At 45.2% G+C, this 20,311-nt stretch overlaps 1 protein-coding gene across 1 annotated transcript; it reads right to left on the bottom strand.

Moving 5' to 3' along the window:
• Positions 1-729: 729 nt before the first annotated feature.
• On the bottom strand, positions 730-13,926 carry LOC119374946 (zinc finger protein 596-like). The gene is made up of 2 exons (XM_049411100.1): positions 13,689-13,926; positions 730-1,340 (listed from the first exon to the last, which is right to left on the bottom strand). Exons 1-2 carry the CDS (start codon positions 13,924-13,926, stop codon positions 862-864), a joined length of 717 nt encoding a protein of 238 aa, XP_049267057.1. The 3' UTR covers positions 730-861.
• Positions 13,927-20,311: the final 6,385 nt, after the last annotated feature.

The following is a 20,311-nucleotide window of genomic DNA, read 5'->3' on the forward strand; positions in this document are numbered from 1 at the left end:
GGGAGCTTGAGTCTCTTGACAGTGGCAGATGCCGTAGGTGTTAAGAATTGCTGTATGGTAAAGTGGGTTTTCGAAATGTTATTATCACTTTTTTTATGGTTTGTTTGTGGTGTACTCTTATCGGATATGCTTACGAAACTTTTATCTGTCACTGTATATATGTCTCTTTTTCCCCATTAAACCTTCAGTTGGTAGTAAGCGCCTGTCCATGTGTTATTTCTTTACGTCCTTGTCTACGTTAAGCGCTCGCATTTCAAGCAAGCAGAATGAATCACCAACTAGCCCAGTCAGCCATTTTGTCCAATTACAAGTTCAAACGAAATGGCCAGGGCAAAAGAAGAATATTCCATTAGCATAGGAAAATCAGAGCTCACATTTGTATATGCACACTTAATGTTCTTAAAAATTTGTAAGTCATGCTTAGTTCTAGCACAATTACGGAGGCATTCACGTTTGTTCTGATCAGCACACACAACTTTCCTACGAAAAACTAAATTGTGAAAAAAAGAAAAAAAAAACATGCAATCACGGTTTTTTTTTTTTAAGTGAACATGTATGCTGAACCAGTTACATGTATCAAGTAACTTCAAATGTATGAACCCTTTGTATGTAACATTTTATTCAAGAATGTTAACAAAGTGAAGCAAATGTTTTAATGAGAAATTAATATTAGGCATTTACTATGACAGAGTATACTGATATAAACTCCTCAAAAGGTATGGTTAATGAATTAGTTCTCCTAAATGCACTGAAAACACAAAGTAATATCACATGGTTATAGATACTAAGTCTTTCAGTGATCTTAGTAAATAACATGACCCCTCTAACAAAAAAAGCTCGTACAGGAGAAATTCCATAGCATCACTGGCGCTCATGCACACGCAAATGTTTTCTGAGGTGTGACCCCTGCCTAAACGTCTGGGCGCACGAAGGGCACTGATATGGTCGTTCGCCAGTGTGGATGCGCACATGCTCTTTCAATGAGCCCTTCAGTGAGAAGCTCTGGGGGCAGAGGTGGCACTTGTGTGGTCGCTCGCCTGTGTGGGTGCGCAGGTGATTGTTCAATGTGGTCTTTTGCGAGAAGCCTTGGGGGCACAGGTGACACTTATACGGTCGCTCTCCTGTGTGGGTGCGCAGGTGATCCTTCAATGCGGTCATTTGTGTGAAGCCTTGAAGACACAGGTGGCATTTAAATGGCCGCTCGCCCGTATGCATCCTCACGTGTTGCTTAATGTGGGCGAAATAATCAGTCTCGTAGCTGCAAAAGTCACAACGGTGGCGGCGTCCCTGATGCGGCTTCTCAGTATCCCCGCTCTCTGGCTGGGCGAATGACCCTGAATCTGCACACAGAAAAGGTTACAAGACCGGTTACTCAAGTACTGCCTTTCATTTGAACAGAAAATGAATTCAAGTTCAAGGGTTTTACGTGGCAACTCCACACTACTGTCATGAACCGGGCCGAAGTACAAAAATTTGGATTTGTTTGGAACCACCTAGGATTTTTCCAATGCGTACATAAACACAAGTACACAAGTGTTTTTGTATATGACCCTTATCGAAATACAGCCACTGCATTCGTAGTAATAAAATGTAAAAAAAAAATTAAAAGAGACTAACACTGACTGACACAGACTCTTTCACTGTCATGTAAATGCCTTCATAGCATATTTAGGAACAAAGCACGCTGTTCAACATCTCACATTAGCTCTACGCACACATATATATGCTATTGTTAAAGGACCAAGTTAATGAAAACATTGCTACTTGGATTACAACTATAATTTCTTGCCCAGTACTCTTGCCTCAATATCATAAAATTTTTTATTATGCCTTTATGCATATGAGAATGCCCTAAATAGTACAGTAAACAAGAGTGTATAATAGTCAGAAACACACAATGTAGAACAAAATAAGCACTTATTTCCTCAGTGCTAAGGTTCCTAGAGCAAGGGGATGAATATGTTAAAGGGCACTAAATATTAAGAAAAGCATAAAAAGGTAGAACTTTAATACTAACCATCAGAACCAAAGAGCACTTTTCAGTAACTTTTCTAATCATACACTTGTATTAATCATAAATAATGCCTGCACTATTTCAACTTTTAAGAGCAATCAACTCCACTCTCTTGGAGAACCTAAAAAGCACAGTCATTAAAAAGAGGTTGACGTGAATGTGCTAAAACCGAGAGATCACAGATAAGATGAAATCATATTGTGGGAAAGAAAAGCACTCAGAGCATCAGTTGCAATGATGTGATATGTGATAATAAAATACGGCCATAAATAAAGAACTATATGAAATCTTCAAAAAAGATATAGAAAGCAGGAGTTCATGATGTGACATAATAAATCCAAGTGGCCTCAGAGTCCTCTGATATTCGGTGGCATGTACCTAAGGAGATAAAGAGGGGAATAAGATATTAGCAACAGTGATCAATGTCAGAAGTAAAGCAGGCCCTGCTGCTATACAAAATGCATTTAAGAAGTGAATTACGTTTGTAAGCTACGCATGCTTATATTAAAACCGGATTGTGATTTTATGGCGGTTATTTGTGTTCAGAGTACTTACTACACATGTATCAGTAAAAAAAAGAAATAATAAAAGTTTCTTTATCTCACGCATTCTAGCCATGCACCTTTTACATGAGCTATTTTCTGAAATCAGACTTCAATGCTGAGCTACACATGAGTGCCTAAAGTCTAAAACATACTTAGCAAGGCTACACAGCAAGATGGTGCGGTAGTACTTTTCATGTCGCATACTCATGGAATGAAACGCAAAATCATGACATCAAATATAACTGGCCACAGTGACCAGTGTGACTGAAGCAGCAAGATACCTTTGGAAGACTTTACCGACTTCGGCGTAGGGCGCACTTATGGTGGCGTTCACGGAAACGGATGCGGTGTGGAACCACCAGCGCGACCACATTTTATCCTAGTTACCACAGAACTGCGGATTGCAGTAACAGCATGGCAGACGCAATGTCGAAGCGCAACCACACTCCAGAGCCTGCCGGAGCTCACACGCATTCTTCATTGCGCAAGTGTTTGCCTGGCCAGCATGCAAATTGTTAAATGCTTCATTGGTGCTAACTGTTTGTGTGCAAGAAGACAACGAAAAAGCTATACCATAATAATAGGAAATAAAAAAAAGATGAGCTTGAAGAAAGCTTGCATGTACATAACATAGAGGTGACAAAAGTGCGAGTGTGAAATGAGGAAAGATTACATATCATTTGGCAAGCAACAAAACAGAAGGAACCAGTCACAAATATAGAAGTAACAAAGACAGTCGGAAAAAAAAGCACTATTTCACGAATAAATGGGCAAATATTAACTAGATAGTTAAATTTAACTTTGAGAGCGAGACATAAGACAAACATTAAGGGAACCTGAAGTTATATGACAGTAGTCCAATGTGCTCATTAACAAAAGGCAATCTGTTCATTACAAAATCATAGAAGAGTATTGGTGGCATCTATTCCAATCACAAATGCAAATGAAATGGACAAGGCAGAAGAAAAATATTCTATTAGCATAAGAAAATCAGAGCTCACATTTGTGTAGGCACACTTTTTATTGTTCTTAAAAACTTAATAGTAATGCTTGGCTGCAGTACAATTACCAAGGCATCCATGTTGGAAATCCGATCAGCAAACAGCTTTCCCACAAAAAAAACTAAATTGAAACATGAAAAAAAAGGAAATACCACATGCAATCACGCTTTTTTAGTGAACATGTACGCTGAACCATTTACATGTAACATGAAACTTCACATGTATGAACCTTTTGCATGTAAACATTATTTCAAATATGTTAACAAAGTGAAGAAAATGTTTTAGTGAGAGATTAACAATAGGCATTTACTATAACTGAGTATACCGACATAATGTCTCAAATGGTATAGTTAACGAATTAGTTCTATCAAATGCACACAACATGGTTACAGATACTACATCTTGCAGCGATTGTAGTAAAACAAAGAATTCCTGCAGTATTCAATACAGGTGGCCTCACCTACATTTAAATACAACCGCACAGGTTGTTAGGTTGCACTGGAACCTTCTGTGAAGCTATCCTGAAGTTCAACAAATGAGAGCATAAAAAAAAAAAAACACTGTTTTAACGGAAACGCAAAGCATTAATAGAAGCAGCAATCTATTAAGGTCGCACACAAAGTATGGGTTAGAGGTTTACTGGACCTATACATTGCAGAAATCATTTCCGTACTAATTCAATTAATCAGCTTGGCTGGTTCTTGCACAGAAAAACAAACATGGACATCACTCAATAGCTGCGAAGACTGGCTTCCACAATAGTCACATGATGAAGAGGATGAAGAGAAATGAGCAAATGCATAGCAGAGAATCTCGCTTTTCTGAGATATCGCAAGCTGCACACAGAGATCAGACGGTCTTCGTGAAGGGCACATGAAACGACCAGCAATCTTCACTAGTGCAGCCCTTGGAATGGGCACATATTGTTTGCAAAGTTGGCTGCACGCACTGCCTTGCATGAAGGTTGTTGTGGTGGGAAGAAACAGTTTTAAAATGATGCTTGATTATTCTCAACCCCATTGTCATATGCTGCGCATTTGTTTGCCTGCACCCTGCCCTGCGCAGCCGTGATCATAGCTTTCCTCCCTTCATACAAAACACGCCCTTCCCAGGGTGTCTACCGAGTTGACTTTTCTAAATTCTCTGAGTTTTCCAGGTTTTCCCTGAGCGTTTTTGCTAAAATTCCCTGAGTGAAGCAGAACTTCGTTTTATGTCAAGATGGGTAGAGACCATATCGCTCGGTGATGTCACTCTCTAATACGCACGTTAGAAAATAAAAACGACTTAATTCCATTTGAATAGTACATAGAACAGTTAAACCTCAATATAGCGAAGTTGGTAAAAGCGGCAACTCACTTCGTTATATCGAAACTTCGTTAAACTGAAATTCGACCTTTCATGCAAGGCATAGTTACTGAAGGATTAATCTTAAACTGAAAATGCCACAAGAATGCTCAACTAATATGGCAACATGAAAAAACTTTTTTATTTTTTGCGTGAAAAAAAAATCAATTTTGTTGACCGTGAAGTGCAGCAATCACAGTTAAATGCCTTGCCGAGTGGCACATGTATATACGAAAAAAATGCGGGTTGTTATCAAATCCTCGCGCGTTGCCCAGAGCAATGCAACGCCTTTGCTACCATGTTGCCCAGCCGAACCATTTGCTCTCCACGAACGCAAAACATCGAAAACCATCCCACGTTAGAAAAAAGAGTCACAGTTTCACCGCGAGAGCAAAACAATAAATCCGATAGCAACAAAGAGGAATTTTATATGAATATAGGCTGGCAGCTCGCTCCTTCAGAAAACGCAGCCACTGCACTGAGAGAAGTGCCCTATCTATGGCTCAGGAGCGGCTTCAGGTACCTAATGGGGGCGGGGGGGGGGTACAAAGGCTGAAGCCCCCGCTCAGCAGTGCATTTTGGTGGGTCACGCATATTTACAACAGCCCAGAGGGGGAAATGGCGGTGCGTAAGAAGCCTTCGTTGTAAATGTGCATAGGGAAGCAGGAAAAGGTAGAGCGATGAGAGAGGTAGAGAGCAGGGACAAGATTCTCTTTACCCCTTTTGGGCAGTGGCAGGCAAAGCAACCTGAAAAAGGGGGCAAACTCAACAGGCAGCCTGACAAAGGAGGTGGACGACAGGCACTGAAGGGAGGGGGCGGGGACTGGCTTAAGGGGGGGGGGGGGGGCGATCGCCGCTACGCACCCCCCCCCCTGAATCCGCCACTGCTATGGCTTCAACGGAAGTTTTGCAATTAGAGCACAACACCTGCAAAGGTATGAGACGTCTGCTGATCCCCACTAGAGATACCGCGGCACACGCGACCACGCCCGCTGGTACAAAGTACGCGCTTCCTGTCGGACTTACGCAGCCCCCCACCCCCCCCAACCCGCTGGCTCCTATCTCCATGTGCCCATCGCGCGAACGAGACGGTCCCCGTTCGTCGGCAGCGCTCGCGCGCTTTCACTCGCGCATGGAGCATACGACGCGCGGGTGATGTAATCGCGATTTGGACTTGATAAGGAAGATCATGGCGAAGGCATAAAATTCGCGTCGGAGTGTCTGTACAATTGCTTTCGCAAAAAAAAAAAAAAGCAATATAGCTGCGGGCTAAGATCTCATGAAAGCACGGTAACAGCCTGAATTACGGCACATCCGATTATGGTGGAAACGTTACTGTTTTCCGACATCGCGCGCCGAATCGAGCCAGTGGGACCCGTGCTGGTGTCGCGAATTTCGGTCGCCGCTATGCCTTGGCTCTGAAAAGTTTTGTAATTCGGCTTTGTAGCAAACATCCACGTGGTGTGGCTGGTAATTGCGAGCTGCAGCCCCCCAAAATATCGGTTGACTGCCTAAAACTTGTTTCAGCATGTGCCCTCATCGGGAAAAAAAGAAAAAAAAAGCTTTCACTTGCAGTGAGTTACGCTAGCTCTTGCCTGGAAATTTATTCTATTCTTCACGGAGTCCTAAATAGCATATTTGAAGCTTGGGATCCGAGCGAGTGAGCTCTCCGATAACAGCCAACAAGCGTCGTCTTTTTTCTCGCTGATCGGGATGGCTTGCCAGATACCAGCCTTGTCGAAGACATCCGCTTCCTGAACCGATCGCTTGCAAGATAACTCAAGCTCGTTACATCTACTGCTACCGCTTCTACAACTAATCATGCTTGTTACTTGACATGCGGCGATAACAAAAACACCACCTAACGCACAGCACGCGCGAGAAAGAATACAGAACTACACCGCGTAGTCACAGAACACCCTGACAACATTGCGCGATACGATGTGTCGTGGTTCATGGTTCCCGCATGCCGCGCATTAGCCTGATTCTCTCCCACTCCACCACTCCGAAGGCGATGACAGCATCGAGGTGCGCCACTTCCCCGCAGCCGCAGCGGCCGTTTGATTTGAAAAATGCGTTCACAAAATATCGAGCCAGTGCTACCGCGACTTTCGTTGCCTTTCAATAAAGTTACTGTGGATTTTCCCTGATGGGAGCACAATTTCCCTGAGAATTTCCAGACTACCCAAAATCCCTGAGAATTCCCGGTTTTCCCGGTTTTCCCGGTCGGTAGACACCCTGCCTTCCATTCCCCACTCGGAAGTGTGATGGCTGAGTGAACTCTTAAAAGCCTTTCTTCAAGATCCCACCCCGAGTGTGGATCATGGGAGGATTGTATCGCATTCGTACTTTAGATGAACTCGCTACACCAATGACAAGATTGCACTAGGAGTGTCCCAATAACTGCAATTGCAATAATGCTTGTACCCAATGCTCCGGAATGCCACGAACCATAAAGCACATGTATGTAAATTCCCAAATCAGACTCCCAATATTATTACAAAATGTAATGCCTACACAGCTTGGTGGTGAAACGGTGCTGTCTTCGTCGCTCATGTGTACAAATACCCCTCAAGGGTTTTCATTGACCTTATTACATACAAAATATTCGAACGGTTAGTGAAGAACACGTTAACGAAGCAATAAAAAATAATGAAACATTCTCGCTACATTCTGCTACATGCATATAAATGCTCTAGTGACAATGAGGTCTGATGCTGTCCTATGTAACCCAGTAACACCACTGTGCTCTGTAATAACCTGAAAAATGTGCCTTTACCAAAAAAAGCTTGTACAGTAGAAATTACGTTAATATGATCAATGGCGTGCATGCACACACGTGTTTTCTGAGGTGTCCCCTCTGCCTAAACGTCTGGGCGCATGAAAGGCACTTATACGGTCGCTCTCCTGTGTGGGTGTGCAGGTGACCGTTCAATGTGGTCTTATGTGAGAAGCTTTCGAGGCACAGGTGGCACTTATACGGACGTTCGTCTGTATGAACCGTGACGTGTCCCTTAATGTGTGTCGAATAATCAGTCTCATAGCTGCACAAGTCGCAACAGTGGCGGCATCCCCGATGCGGCTTCTCAGCATCCGTGGTCGCTGGCTGGGTGATAGATCAGAGGCTGCACACAGAAAGGTTACAAGACCGGTTACTCAAGTACTGCCTTTCATTTGAACAGAAAATGAATTCAAGTTTAAGGGTCTTACGTGGCAACACCACACTACTGTCATGAACCGGGCCGAAGTACAAAAATTTGGATTTGTTTGGAACCACCTAGGATTTTTCCAATGCGTACATAAACACAAGTACACGAGTGTTTTTGTACTTCACCCTCATTGAAATACAGCCACTGCATCCATAGTAACAAAATGTAAAAACAATTAAGAGAGACCAACACTGACTGACACAGATTCTTTCAATGTCATGTAAATGGCTTTATGGCGTATTCAGGAACAACGCACAGTGGTCAACATTTCACATTGGCTCAACACACGCATATATATGCTATTGTTAAAGGACCAAGTTAATGAAACACATTGCTACTTGGATAGCAAAGGTAATTTCTTGCCCAGTACAAATGCCACAATATCTTAATATTTTTCAACATCCCTCTATACACATGAGAATGCCCTAAATAGTACAGTAAACAAGAGTGTATGATAGTCAGAAACACACAATGCAGAACAAAATAAGCACTTATTTCCTGAGTGCTAAGACTCCAAGAGCAAGGGGATGCATATTTTAAAGGGCAATAAATATCAAGAAAAGCATAAGAAGGTAGAACTTTAATACTAACCATCAGAATCAAAGACCACTTTTCAGTAACTTTTTTAATCATACACTTGTATTAATCATAAATAATGCCTGCAATATTTCAACTTTTAAGAGCAATCAACTGCACTCTCTCAGAACCTAAAAAGCAGAGTAGTTAGAAAGAGGTTGCAGAAACTGAACGTGCTAGAACCGAGAGATTACAAATATATGAGCATGACAGATAAAGATGAAATCATAGTTTGTGAAAGAAACGCACTCAGAGCATCAGTTGCAATGATGCGATATGATAATAAAATATGACCATACATAAAAAGCAACGTGAAATATCCAAAGAAAGATAGAAAGCAGATGTTCATAACGTGACATAAGTCAATGTGGCCTCAGAGTCCTTTGATATTTGGTGACATGTACTTAAGGAGAGAAAGAGCGGAATAAGATATTAGCAACTGTGAACAATTTCAGAAGCAAAGCAGGCCATGCTGCTACACAAAATGCATTTAAGAAGTGACTTCCATTTGTAAGCTAGGCATGCTTATATTAAAACCGGTTTGTTATTTTATGGTGGTTATTGGTGATCAGAGTGCTTACACAAGTATCGGTACACTAAGAAAAATATTTTTCTTGTGACATGCGCACTAACCATGCATCTTTTACGAGAGCGATTTTCTGAAATCAGACTTAAATACTGAGCTACACATCTGTGGCTAAAGTCTAAAACATACTTGGCAAGGCTACAAAGAAAGATGGTGCTGCAGTACTCTTCACGTCACATACTCATGGAATGAAACGTAACATCATGATGCAAAATATAACAACTGGCAACTGCAATTGCTAAAAGATAACGTCATGTTGCTACAAATCAGGTGATTAAAGATGGTGCTGGGTCTGATGGCAGTGTAAGATTCAATATTACGGTGATCTGACAAGGACAGAACCCAGTGGAAGACAAAGCACGTGCATTACGAGGCCCTTAAACTGCCAGTAAACAACCACGCTACATTTATGATATCAATCTACATGAAAATTTGTGATTACTGTGCACTTGTATGATGTGAACATGCCGCCACAAGATGTTCGTAAATACGTGGTGCAATAATGAAGTTACAGAGGATAAAACAACCACATCAGCTGGTTTCAGTTTCTCGCTTGGCCTCTCTGTCTTCTGCCGCACAAACGAGTAGGTGTAGTCTGTTGTCATGACTACGCCCACATCGGCAACATAGCACGGCGCCAGTGACTTCATCGTAGGCATGGAGCCAACGAATGAGCAAGGCTTATGAGGTAGAGTTAGAGATAAATGATGTTCCGTCAACAGCCGCAAGCTCATCCATGGGCACAAAATTTCTCTTATTGGCAACCCTTGATAGTTCAAGCTGTCAAAAGGTGCTTATGCGTCTCAGAGTGCCACTTAGTCCCATGGGCAATGAAGCCATGGAACAATTAAGCAGAATCAAATTGCCTATGCTAAGCGCATAAAATGCTTTTTCGTTTGGTTAGGGGCTGTTTAAAGCAAATATTCTGTGCCTTAAAGCCTTAGCTTGACGATTTAATATACATGCCAGAGAAAAATATCCTGTATTTTGTTGCAACACAATAAGGCAAATCTGACAGTTCTGCCATCAAACACACGGTAGTGGTCTCTGCAAAGGTGCTACAGAGGTCTAAATCCAAGGCAAGTGAACGGATTTCTTTCGGTGTGTTTTGACAATGTACAGCGATGAAAAAGAAAGGTATGGGTGTGTCCGAACCCCATTTGCTCGGGTCCGTGGTGACGCAACACACCCAACCCCTGCAAACTGCAGGTGCCCCTGCAGAATATTGGTCCGAGCATCTGCATTAATAATGAAGTGTCGGCACATATGTGCCGATAGATCATTATTAAGGTAGAGGCTCGGCCCGCCAATCGAAAATGGCTGGTGGCCATCGACCGCCTTCGTGGTGGTACCGAGGCATGGCATAAATACGAAGGCATCAAGCAACATTCCTGACTAGAATGGAATGCCGAGCCCATCGCTGTTTTCGGCCGCATTTTCCATGGCAGCCACATGTTGAACGAGACGCATACGGAGGACGGAACCAAGGAGCGGCGCCTCCTCGAGGCTGCAACTGCACACCGCAGCTCATCGACAGGCGTGCTGGGCAGCCCGCCCTCTCCCGAACACCGGACCCAGCTCGTTTTCACCGCCATTAAAGAGTGAGGATCCCCCACGAAGTGTCGGAGGTCCGGATCGACTTTCCATCACCACGTTCACAACATCAAGCCACACACTATTAACCGCCGTAACTCTTAGCGGTACAGCTAGTCCACGTTGTCTGAATCGGCCGTCTTACAGCTCTTGTGCACACTGGAGCTCAACACACGGCATTGCATCGATGCCATGCACCAGCCACCCTCCACGCTTGGCTTGAGGCACACTTGCGTGGCCTCGGCGGTTGCCTGTGGGTGCTCTTAGGAAGGGGGGGCGCTGCGATGAACTCCCCCCCCCACCCCGAAGGGGAACCCTGTGCATGCCTATGATAGCAAGCACTCTCTTCAGACCCCTGGTGAATGCCAAGCGGATCACCACGAAGCCACTCTTGCCGCCTCGGTGGACGGCAACCAGTGTGACCGAAGCAGTGAGATACCTTTGGAAAACTTTACCGACTTCGGCGCAGGGTGCACCTATGGTGGCGCTCACTCAAATGGATGCGGTACGGAACCACCAGTGCGACCACATTTTGTCCTAGTTACCACAGAACTGCAGATTGCGGTAACAGCATCGCAAACGCTGCAATGTCGAATCGCCACCACGCTCCAGAGCCTGTCCGAACCTGCACACATTTTTCGTTGTGCAAGTGTTTGCCTAGCCAGCATGCAAACGTGGATGAAGACCAGTGCGCCAAACTGCGGCGAAGAAATTTTCTGCTGAAAGTGCAACGACCACTACGGCACAGCGAATGCCGCCCTCCAGAGATATCCTCGCAAGTGTCCAGACAAGTTGCATCGCTGAAGAGAAAGACCACCGAGGCACAGCCAGTGCCGACCACCAGAGGCATTGTTGCTACAGATGGTGGGGGGATGTCGGATGGTCCTTGTTTGAAGTTCGAGAGGCCAGAAGCAAGGTCTCCTTGGAATGTCGGCTGCGGACTATGAACGACAACAGGTGGGCACGCAGGCTGTTTCGATATGTGTACCTAAAGGGCATCCGAACTCAATGGAGGTCGAGAGGCGTTTCTGAGGTGAAAGTGAGGCCTCCTGGACTATGTCGAAATGGGACCCTCGCAAGAGACCGCTAGAGACGTTCGGGTCCTTGTATGTCATGCAGAGAGAGAAATGTGGCAATCAGCCATGCTCTCCAAGAAGACCCTCCACATGTATCGAGACAGCAAGAAGGACACTGCGACTAACTGCCGAGGAAGTGCCCTCCTCTTCGAGGCTTGAGCGGGCGCGCTCCGCACTCCACTATCGCAGTCAGTTTGATAGACGTCAGACTCTGCCCAGGTGGCGCTGCGAAAAACACCGCCACCAGCGCCCTCATCGCAGCCCTGGCGCTAACTGGGTAGTACGAAGAGAGCCGTTTGTAAGCGAATGTGCATAGGCCACAACAGAACCCCCCCTTCTTTCGTTGGTGTCCAGGCGTAGTTGCCTGAAAATCAAGGACCTGGAAAGCTTTTTGCGCCAATCTATGCTTCAAAAAAGTAGGAAGCTCATCAAAGGGAACTGCGGGCACAATGCAAAAGAAGTTTGCATCGACATCGAATTTGAGGCATGCCCTCAGACGTCCGTTCTCTAGCGCCTAAATGCATTAAATTTGGGTACATACGTAATGCCAAAGCGATGAAGTACGTACACGATCAATTTACTTAGCTATGTATCTTATGATCAGTAGTACAAAGCTCGCTTTATCAGGGACGAATGACCCCGGCGATTTTCGCCTTTTCAGTTGCTCTCTCCCTTCATCTCTCGCTTCTTGTGTATAGGAGGGTTGCACAGGGGCGTGGCCCACGAGATGGCGCCAGCGTCGAAAAGGCAGCGCGTCCATCTTTGTGGTCCCCCTCACCCGGCAAGCAGTCACATGAACGTGATCACGAGTGCGCATCCGTGCAAGATTCTTGAGGTCCAACAATTGTGAACTGTGCCGTATTTGGTTGCTACAACTACGAAAAAGAAGCCTGGTGACGAGAACGTGTCTGATGTCGGCTTTTTTTCCATACCTAATTTATTGTAAACCAATGCAAGCACACGAAAGACGTCACACAGCGATGAAGAGCGGAGTGGCTCCCCGACGCATCAATTGAAAAACCTCTACATAAAATAGGGCTGCAACGTGCGAACATGCCTCCCCGAAGCCTGCCTTGCAAATGCAATGTGCATTCAAGATTTCTCCATCTTCTTTTTTAAGCAGCCAGGCTTCCAATGGCTTATCGGAGACTGCCTGCGAGTGTCGAACCTGAAAAAGCGGCGCAACATCAGTCAACGTTAGCAGGTGGCCACTGTGTTATTCAAATAACAACAGCAAACAACAAAGTAGCATTGGGACAAAACTAGAAAAATTGGGGACCCTTAAACTTCGCTTTTAAGAGTCGAACGCGACAGTGATACCCTTAGTTTTAACAGTTTTTCAGATGAAAAAAAAAATATTTTTTCTTAACCGCACTCGTTTCGAATCACGATCGCTAGTTCTCTCGTGTTCCTAGGACACCGTAACCTGTTGAGGTCCGGATGGAATGCGAGCACACGGCCGCTTTTGGTCGATCGGCTAGGATTCAATCAATCGAGACCGTAGGTGATCTCTGGACGCGCAACTACTCGACGCGCGTCGTTGGACCCTGCAGCAAAGATCATTTTCGATCGTAAGGGGCTTGGGCTCAAGCACGAACTATGCCACTTGTATCACCCCAAAGGTGCTTGCAAACGGTGAAGCCCTTCCGCACAAAGAGAACTTATGAACCAACATTACCGCGGCGACAAAAATAATTCGTCCGAGCACTGAGCAAGGGGAATGTGAAGCACGAGCACCACTCACGTTTCCGACGACGACCCCTTGTTGCAAAGCTTGTGCCGTGAACAAGGTAGTCCTTAGTGTCCGTGAGCTCGATGCGAGGATAATACTTCACGTCACACACAGCTTCATCGCTGCTGAAGTCGAACGGGTCGATGCCGCCGCAAAGGTGAACCTTATGTTCGTAGCGAAGTTTTGCCGGACCCCGGAGGTCACGCGCGTAGGCACTCAGCCGCATTTCACCCAGGTACCGTCGCTGCATCCACACGGGTCGCGCGCACAACCTCTCGCAGCTACTCGCAGCTTTGAAAGGAGCGCGCCACCAACCACGGACCGCGCGGCGGTAAAGTCGTAAAGTGCACTCCATGGTAGAGTTGGTAGAGTGTACTAGATCCATAGAGTTTCTGACTAAATCCATGGTAAGGTTACCAATATTTACCAAGGAGGTTAAAATAAAATTTATTTAAACCTCCTTGAAGGATACAGTGTACTAGAGTAAAAAAAGTAAGGTCCCTCTCGTGCGCGGTCCCTCGGGATGGATGGCTCGAAAAAAAAAAAAGAAAAAAAAACCCTTCCTTGTTTCAAGTTTGCTTAATACCTCATCTACATTGATTAAATCTATGTTATTATACCAAAAAAATATAAATTCACGGTCCATCTCTCTGCTTCTTAAGGCAGAATGACCTTATTTTTCCCCATTATTTATTTTTGTACTTTATCTCTACTTTTCTGCCACCAATACTCTAACCGTCTCTTACTTATTTCTATCGCGGACGTGTTCAGCTTTCTATTGTTGTCCCTAAAACCCAAGGCTTCAGAATATCGCCACATTCAATCAGTACATGTTCCATCGTTTCCTTAGTTCCCCCGTATAGCATGTAGATTGTTCTTCTTCGTTACTGAATCTCGCTTTATAACACGCGTTCTAAGGCAGCCCGACCTTGCTTCAAACAGCAAAGCGCTTCCCCTTGAATTATCACAAAACCTCCTCCTCATTTCGTTTTTTCCTTTTCGGTAGTTACTCAGAACCGGCTTCTTTTCCATCGCTACCATCCAATAAGTCCTCTCCGCCTCTCTGACCTTCCGCTTAATGCTCCTTGTTGCCATATTGCCCACACTGCTAGCCGTATATTTACTGGTGAGCCTCCTAGTTCTTTTTCTCCACTGCGTGTCAACGCTTTTTCTATACAAATACCTGAAAACCTTCTCTGCCCATCTACTCTTCCTCATTTTCCTCAGCCTCTCTTCGAATCTCATTTTGCTCTGAGCTTCCCTCACTTCAAAGCCTGTCCATCCCATATCACCCTTTACAGCCTCATTTGTCGTCTTCCCGTGAGCGCCCAACGCGAGGCGGCCCACCGTCCTTTGATTTACATCCATTCCTGATTGTACCTCTGACTTCATGCACACCACTGAGTTCCCAAATGTAAGCCCCGGGACCATGACACCCTTCCACAGCCCTCGAAGCACCTCGTACCTTACCTATTGTATCCCCATAAAGCTCTGTGCTTCATAATTGCAGAATTCCTCTTCCCCTTTGCTACCGATGCTTTCTCTTGTACCTCCATGTATCTGTCCCCCTCATTTACCCATACTCCGAGGTACTTGTACTCGCTTACCCTCGGTATTTTTTGGCCTCACATTCCCTTCCGCATATATCTGCCAGTCGCATATGTATATCATCTTGACTGTCCGCAAATAAGACAATATCATCAGCATAAAATAGACCTGGAAGCTTCTGCTCAACTAGAGTGTATCTAGTACACTCTAGCTCAACCATCGTACGTGCCTACAGTGTTCTGTAATCGTGCCGAACTGTTCGTGCGACAAATTAAATCCAATGTTGCTACCTTCTAGCGCTTTTTCCAGCGGGGACAAAGGACATCCCTGTCTCAGCCCCTTGCTGATTTCAACGCTGTCCTTCTCTGTAGCGTATCTCGGTAGCGTAAACTGTATTTCCCTCGCTAACGGTCGCCGCTAGCGCCCCAAGCGGATGACGTCACTTGCAGCATCCTCAAATGGTCTCTTGATGGTTGTCTTCCGTCCACTTTTGCGGGGTACAACCGGTACAACCAACAATTTAAAAACGTTGGGTACAACCAAATGCAAAACCGCAGCCTCCGAGATTGCTACGGCAATCGCGGAGGCCACGGGCAAAAGAAACCTGAAGGGGGTCATGACCAACATTTTGCGCTTTAAGGGGTATTCAGACGGAGGAGAAATGCTCGGGGGGTAAAGGCGGAGCCTAGTGACGTCAACTCGCGAGGAGAAGTCGCCACAAATGCCCCCCACTCACACGGACGGGGCGAACGGAGGGGGAGACCAGTGTTACCAGACTACTCCTGTGGCTTGTACCGCCCGTTTCACCAGCTGCCGACGACGATGACCCCAGCTACAGATGACCCCAACTGCAGACTGGACACCCACTGCCGCTCTCTGCAGGAGCAAGTGCAACAATGTGGCCAAACAAGAGCCAGAAATTCCGCCACATCCCCCACCGCCGGGGGATTGTTTGTCCTTTCGGGGAAAACGTCCCCGTCTCCTCCGAGGAGGCGCGGGGGGGTCACGCCCACTCGCTAATCCGTGACGTCGTGGTCACGTGATCCGCAACCCCCCCGTCTCCCCCGAGCATTCCTCCCCCGTCTGAATACCCCTTTACTTGCATAACGCATCTGCTCACTCGGCACGCACCGCGGTAAGAGCTTCTACTGAGATTCATAGCTTGTCCATAGTCAAGGTTACCACGGTTCTCCGTCAGGGCTACGTAAAAAATGCCCCCACCTCCCCGAAGGGAATCGTGAGGAAATGCGAATGCATTTCTTGCGCCGAGAGTACACGGCGTAGTAATTTTAATGGCGTAAAGCTGGACACATCGACGCTCTCAAGTGTCTCCCTTTTGCGCGCCTCTTTCAACGAACGCTTCCTACGTGCGTTCGTAATCACCTCAGGGATGTTGCCACCGCCTTCAATGCAGCACAAACGCGTTTAGAACGCGCTGTTTTCAGGCTGTGCCAAGGCAGCACAAACGCGGTTCAAACGCACTGCATTGAGGCGGTGGCGCAGAGAGGAGAGAGAGCGAACGGCGAGAGAAGGAGCGGCGAAGCACTGTACCTACCCTCTCTCCACACACGCGGGAGCTCCGCCGAGCTCCCACGATGCGAGCGCCCTCACACGCCAGAGCGCGCTCCTCCTCTCCACTACTCCGCCCGCACCACCTGCTCCGGCTGCTAGGGGCGAGGATAAGCGCGCCAAAGCGCGCGCGCCCGCAGCTGTTGCTATGGGAGAGGGAGTGAGAGCGGAGAGGCGCGCGGACAACGTCGGATGCCTTACATAGCCCGACTAAGAAATGCATTCGCATTTAAAACTGAGGCAGCTACGCACTAGTGGTGCAAAGACTGAGGAAACAGTGGAGCTCTTGGCCTTTCCCTTCCTCTGCACCCTCACTTCCCTTTCCAACCACTTGCTATACCATACAAGTCTATGCTATGCTTTACTCTCTCCCCTTCTCCTCACTTCCATTTGCCACCCCCTTGCTATACAATACAAGGCTGCGCCTTATCCTTTCCTTTACTCCTTACCCTCACTTCCCTTTCCCACCCCTTTGGTATACTATATGCATGGCTATGCTGTGCTAGGCACTGCTTCGCAAATACTCTTTCCCACCACTTGCTATATTATACTGTACATGGTTATGCTATTGTTTACCCTCTCACTTCCTCCTTTCCCTCCTTTGCAGCCTATCATGAGTCCCTCTCACATGCACTTCCCTTTCCCATCCTCTTGCTAAACTATACTACAAGAGGCTATGCAATGCATTACCCTCTCTCCTCCTTCTCCTTTCCTTCCTTCTTACCCTCACTTCCCTTTTCCACTACTTGCTATGCATGGCTATATATGCTACAGTAGGAGCTGCTTGGCACGTACCCGCTTTCTGTGGTGCACAGCTGCCCAGCTCTGTGTGGACGAAGCCGCAGTTTCGCCATGGCTTTAACAGCTCTACTGTTAAAAACTGGAGGCGAACGTAATCCTTGACATAGTTGTCTGGTAATGGCGCAGCGCTCACACCTCAGCATTCGTGTGCCCTGGTGTATTCCTTAATTGGGTTAACTTTGTGTTTCGTTGCGCAGCCGAAGCGAATCTAGCTGGAGGCCATGTAGAAAGAAGCACGTGGTAGAGATCTGCTCCACCAGGTGCCGCAACGGTCCCAGCTGCTCTAGGGTGCCTTGATGCCAGCGTTCCTCCCTAGGCATGAAAAAACGTTGCCATCGAGGCACCCCGAGATGCTCACAAGGAAAGTGCCTGCTCTGGCAATGAACTCACCGAATCAAATTTCATTAGTAATACCACCAGTTAATTGACATTTATCTTAAGTAAACTTAAGCTCCAATATCATATGTATCCAATAGAACTGTTAACTTGAAACATAACCACTTCGATTTCAGACCAGTTTTTTGTGTTTGTTTAAACACATTTTCTGAATATTCAGAAAAGCCGAAGTGCTCGATCGGAAGTGCTTGGAAGAGGAACAAGACCTTCATCTGTTGCTCGTCTCACTAAAAAATGTTATGACTTCATATACTTTGAGTGCATGCATTGAAATATGTAGAATGCATAATATTGCCATGTGCACTTCTTTTTCTATTTTTATCTAACCAACTCATTACACATGTAACCACTGCCTTGTGCAGGCCAAGCTGGAATGTCTGGGAACCTTCTTGATTATTTTATACTCTTCATATTAGATTACGCTCACAACGTGAACACGAGTTCATTCTGGAACTAACGTGGCCACCAGCGATAACACGGGCATCTTCGACGTCACATGTATAAATGCTGATGTGCCTTACAGCTGATCAGCTAACCAACGGCCAACGACTGTAATTGCCACTATCAGTGTACAGTGTGTACTGCTTGTACTGTCACTTCATTTCCTGGGTACGAGTTCGCCCAATAAAAAGTTGCGTCTCCAACAGCCCGACTTCTTCCTTGTTCACCGTCGTGATCACGTGACAATATTCACAACACATCGTAATTTATTTAGCCTGACAAAACATAATTAAGTAAGTGAGCATTTTGTTGAATACTTAATTCATACATCGGGTGCTTGTATGCAAGATGAGAATGAAAAGCTAAAACATGATAATGATAGGCTATTAAAAAAAATTCCAAAAATGCTTAGATGTACAGAATGTGGATGCAACTAACGCATGAGTATAAAATGGAAAGAAAATATCTAATCAATCCCCAAGAAACGCTGGAGAGGGCACCAGGAACAAAGATGCAGAAGGAAGAAGGGCACAGACCGTAATGAAATTAACATTCCGCAAATAATAAATTTTTACCAGACAGATAAATTGCACTTACAGGGCGATGAAAAAAATCCGTAAACAGGGGGTGGGTGCTCGAGCCGACATTTCTACAAGTGGACTTGTCTTCCTCAAGGCTTGAAGAAGACGAGTGCACTTGTCGAAATGTCTGCCTCGAACACGCACACCCTGTTTACGGATTTTTTTCATCGCCAGCTTCGATCTTCCCCTTCCTGCCGTTTTTTGGACTTAAAGGGCGAGACATGACAAACATTAAGTGAAGCTGAAGTGCTACAACAGTGTTCCATGTTCATTAACGAAAGGTGGTATGTTAATGACAATATCATAGAACAGGATTGGTAGCATCTATTCCAATTACAAAATTAAGAAATGTGGCCAAAGTCAGTTAAAAGGTTTCGAATAACATGATGACACATGTACTCGCATTTGTGTATTCAAATTGTTAAAGTTGTTAAAAACATGGAAATAGTGCTCAACTTCGACACAAGAACATGTTGGTTGTGATACAGACCTCATGACTTCTTTGCAAATAACTACATTAAGACTTTGGAAAAACCACATGCAATCGTTTTTTTGGAGTAGATGTAAGATATGAATTCCAAGGATACTAACATAGACAGCAGTCAACAGAATGTTAAAGTGCTAAAGAGATAGCTAACATTAAGTATTTACCATGACTGAGGACAGACACGAGTCCTTAGAAGGTGTAGTTATAATGAATGACTGATCTTAAATTTAGAGCTATCACAAAGTAATATTGAATGATAATAGACATTAGGACTTGTCGATCTCTTAGTAAAAAAGGAAATTCCTGCGGCATCCAGCATGGATGGCCTCAGTTATTTCTTAATATTGCCACGCCCACTTCTTGTCTTGTTTTGATGTATTCGGGTTTGACCGGCAGGGACGGTTATCAACGCTCGACATCAAGTCGACACAAGAACATGTTGGTTGTGATACAGACCTCATGACTTCTTTGCAAATAACTACATTAAGACTTTGGAAAACCCACATGCAATCGTTTTTTTGGAGTAGATGTAAGATATGAATTCCAAGGATACTAACATAGACAGCAGTCAACAGAATGTTAAAGTGCTAAAGAGATAGCTAACATTAAGTATTTACCATGACTGAGGACAGACACGAGTCCTTAGAAGGTGTAGTTATAATGAATGACTGATCTTAAATTTAGAGCTATCACAAAGTAATATTGAATGATAATAGACATTAGGACTTGTCGATCTCTTAGTAAAAAAGGAAATTCCTGCGGCATCCAGCATGGATGGCCTCAGTTATTTCTTAATATTGCCACGCCCACTT

The sequence above is a fragment of the Rhipicephalus sanguineus genome, chromosome 11 (genome assembly GCF_013339695.2).
Source record: "Rhipicephalus sanguineus isolate Rsan-2018 chromosome 11, BIME_Rsan_1.4, whole genome shotgun sequence".
In the NCBI taxonomy this organism is placed as follows: Eukaryota; Metazoa; Arthropoda; class Arachnida; order Ixodida; family Ixodidae; genus Rhipicephalus; species Rhipicephalus sanguineus.

Coding starts and splice junctions, on each gene's coding strand:
- LOC119374946 (XM_049411100.1), bottom strand. CDS start 13,926: ATGCAGCGACGGTACCTGGGTGAAATGCGGCTGAGTGCCTACGCGCGT. Junction 1,341..13,688: donor AAGGGGTCGTCGTCGGAAAC/GTGAGTGGTGCT, acceptor TTCTGTGTGCAG/ATTCAGGGTCATTCGCCCAG.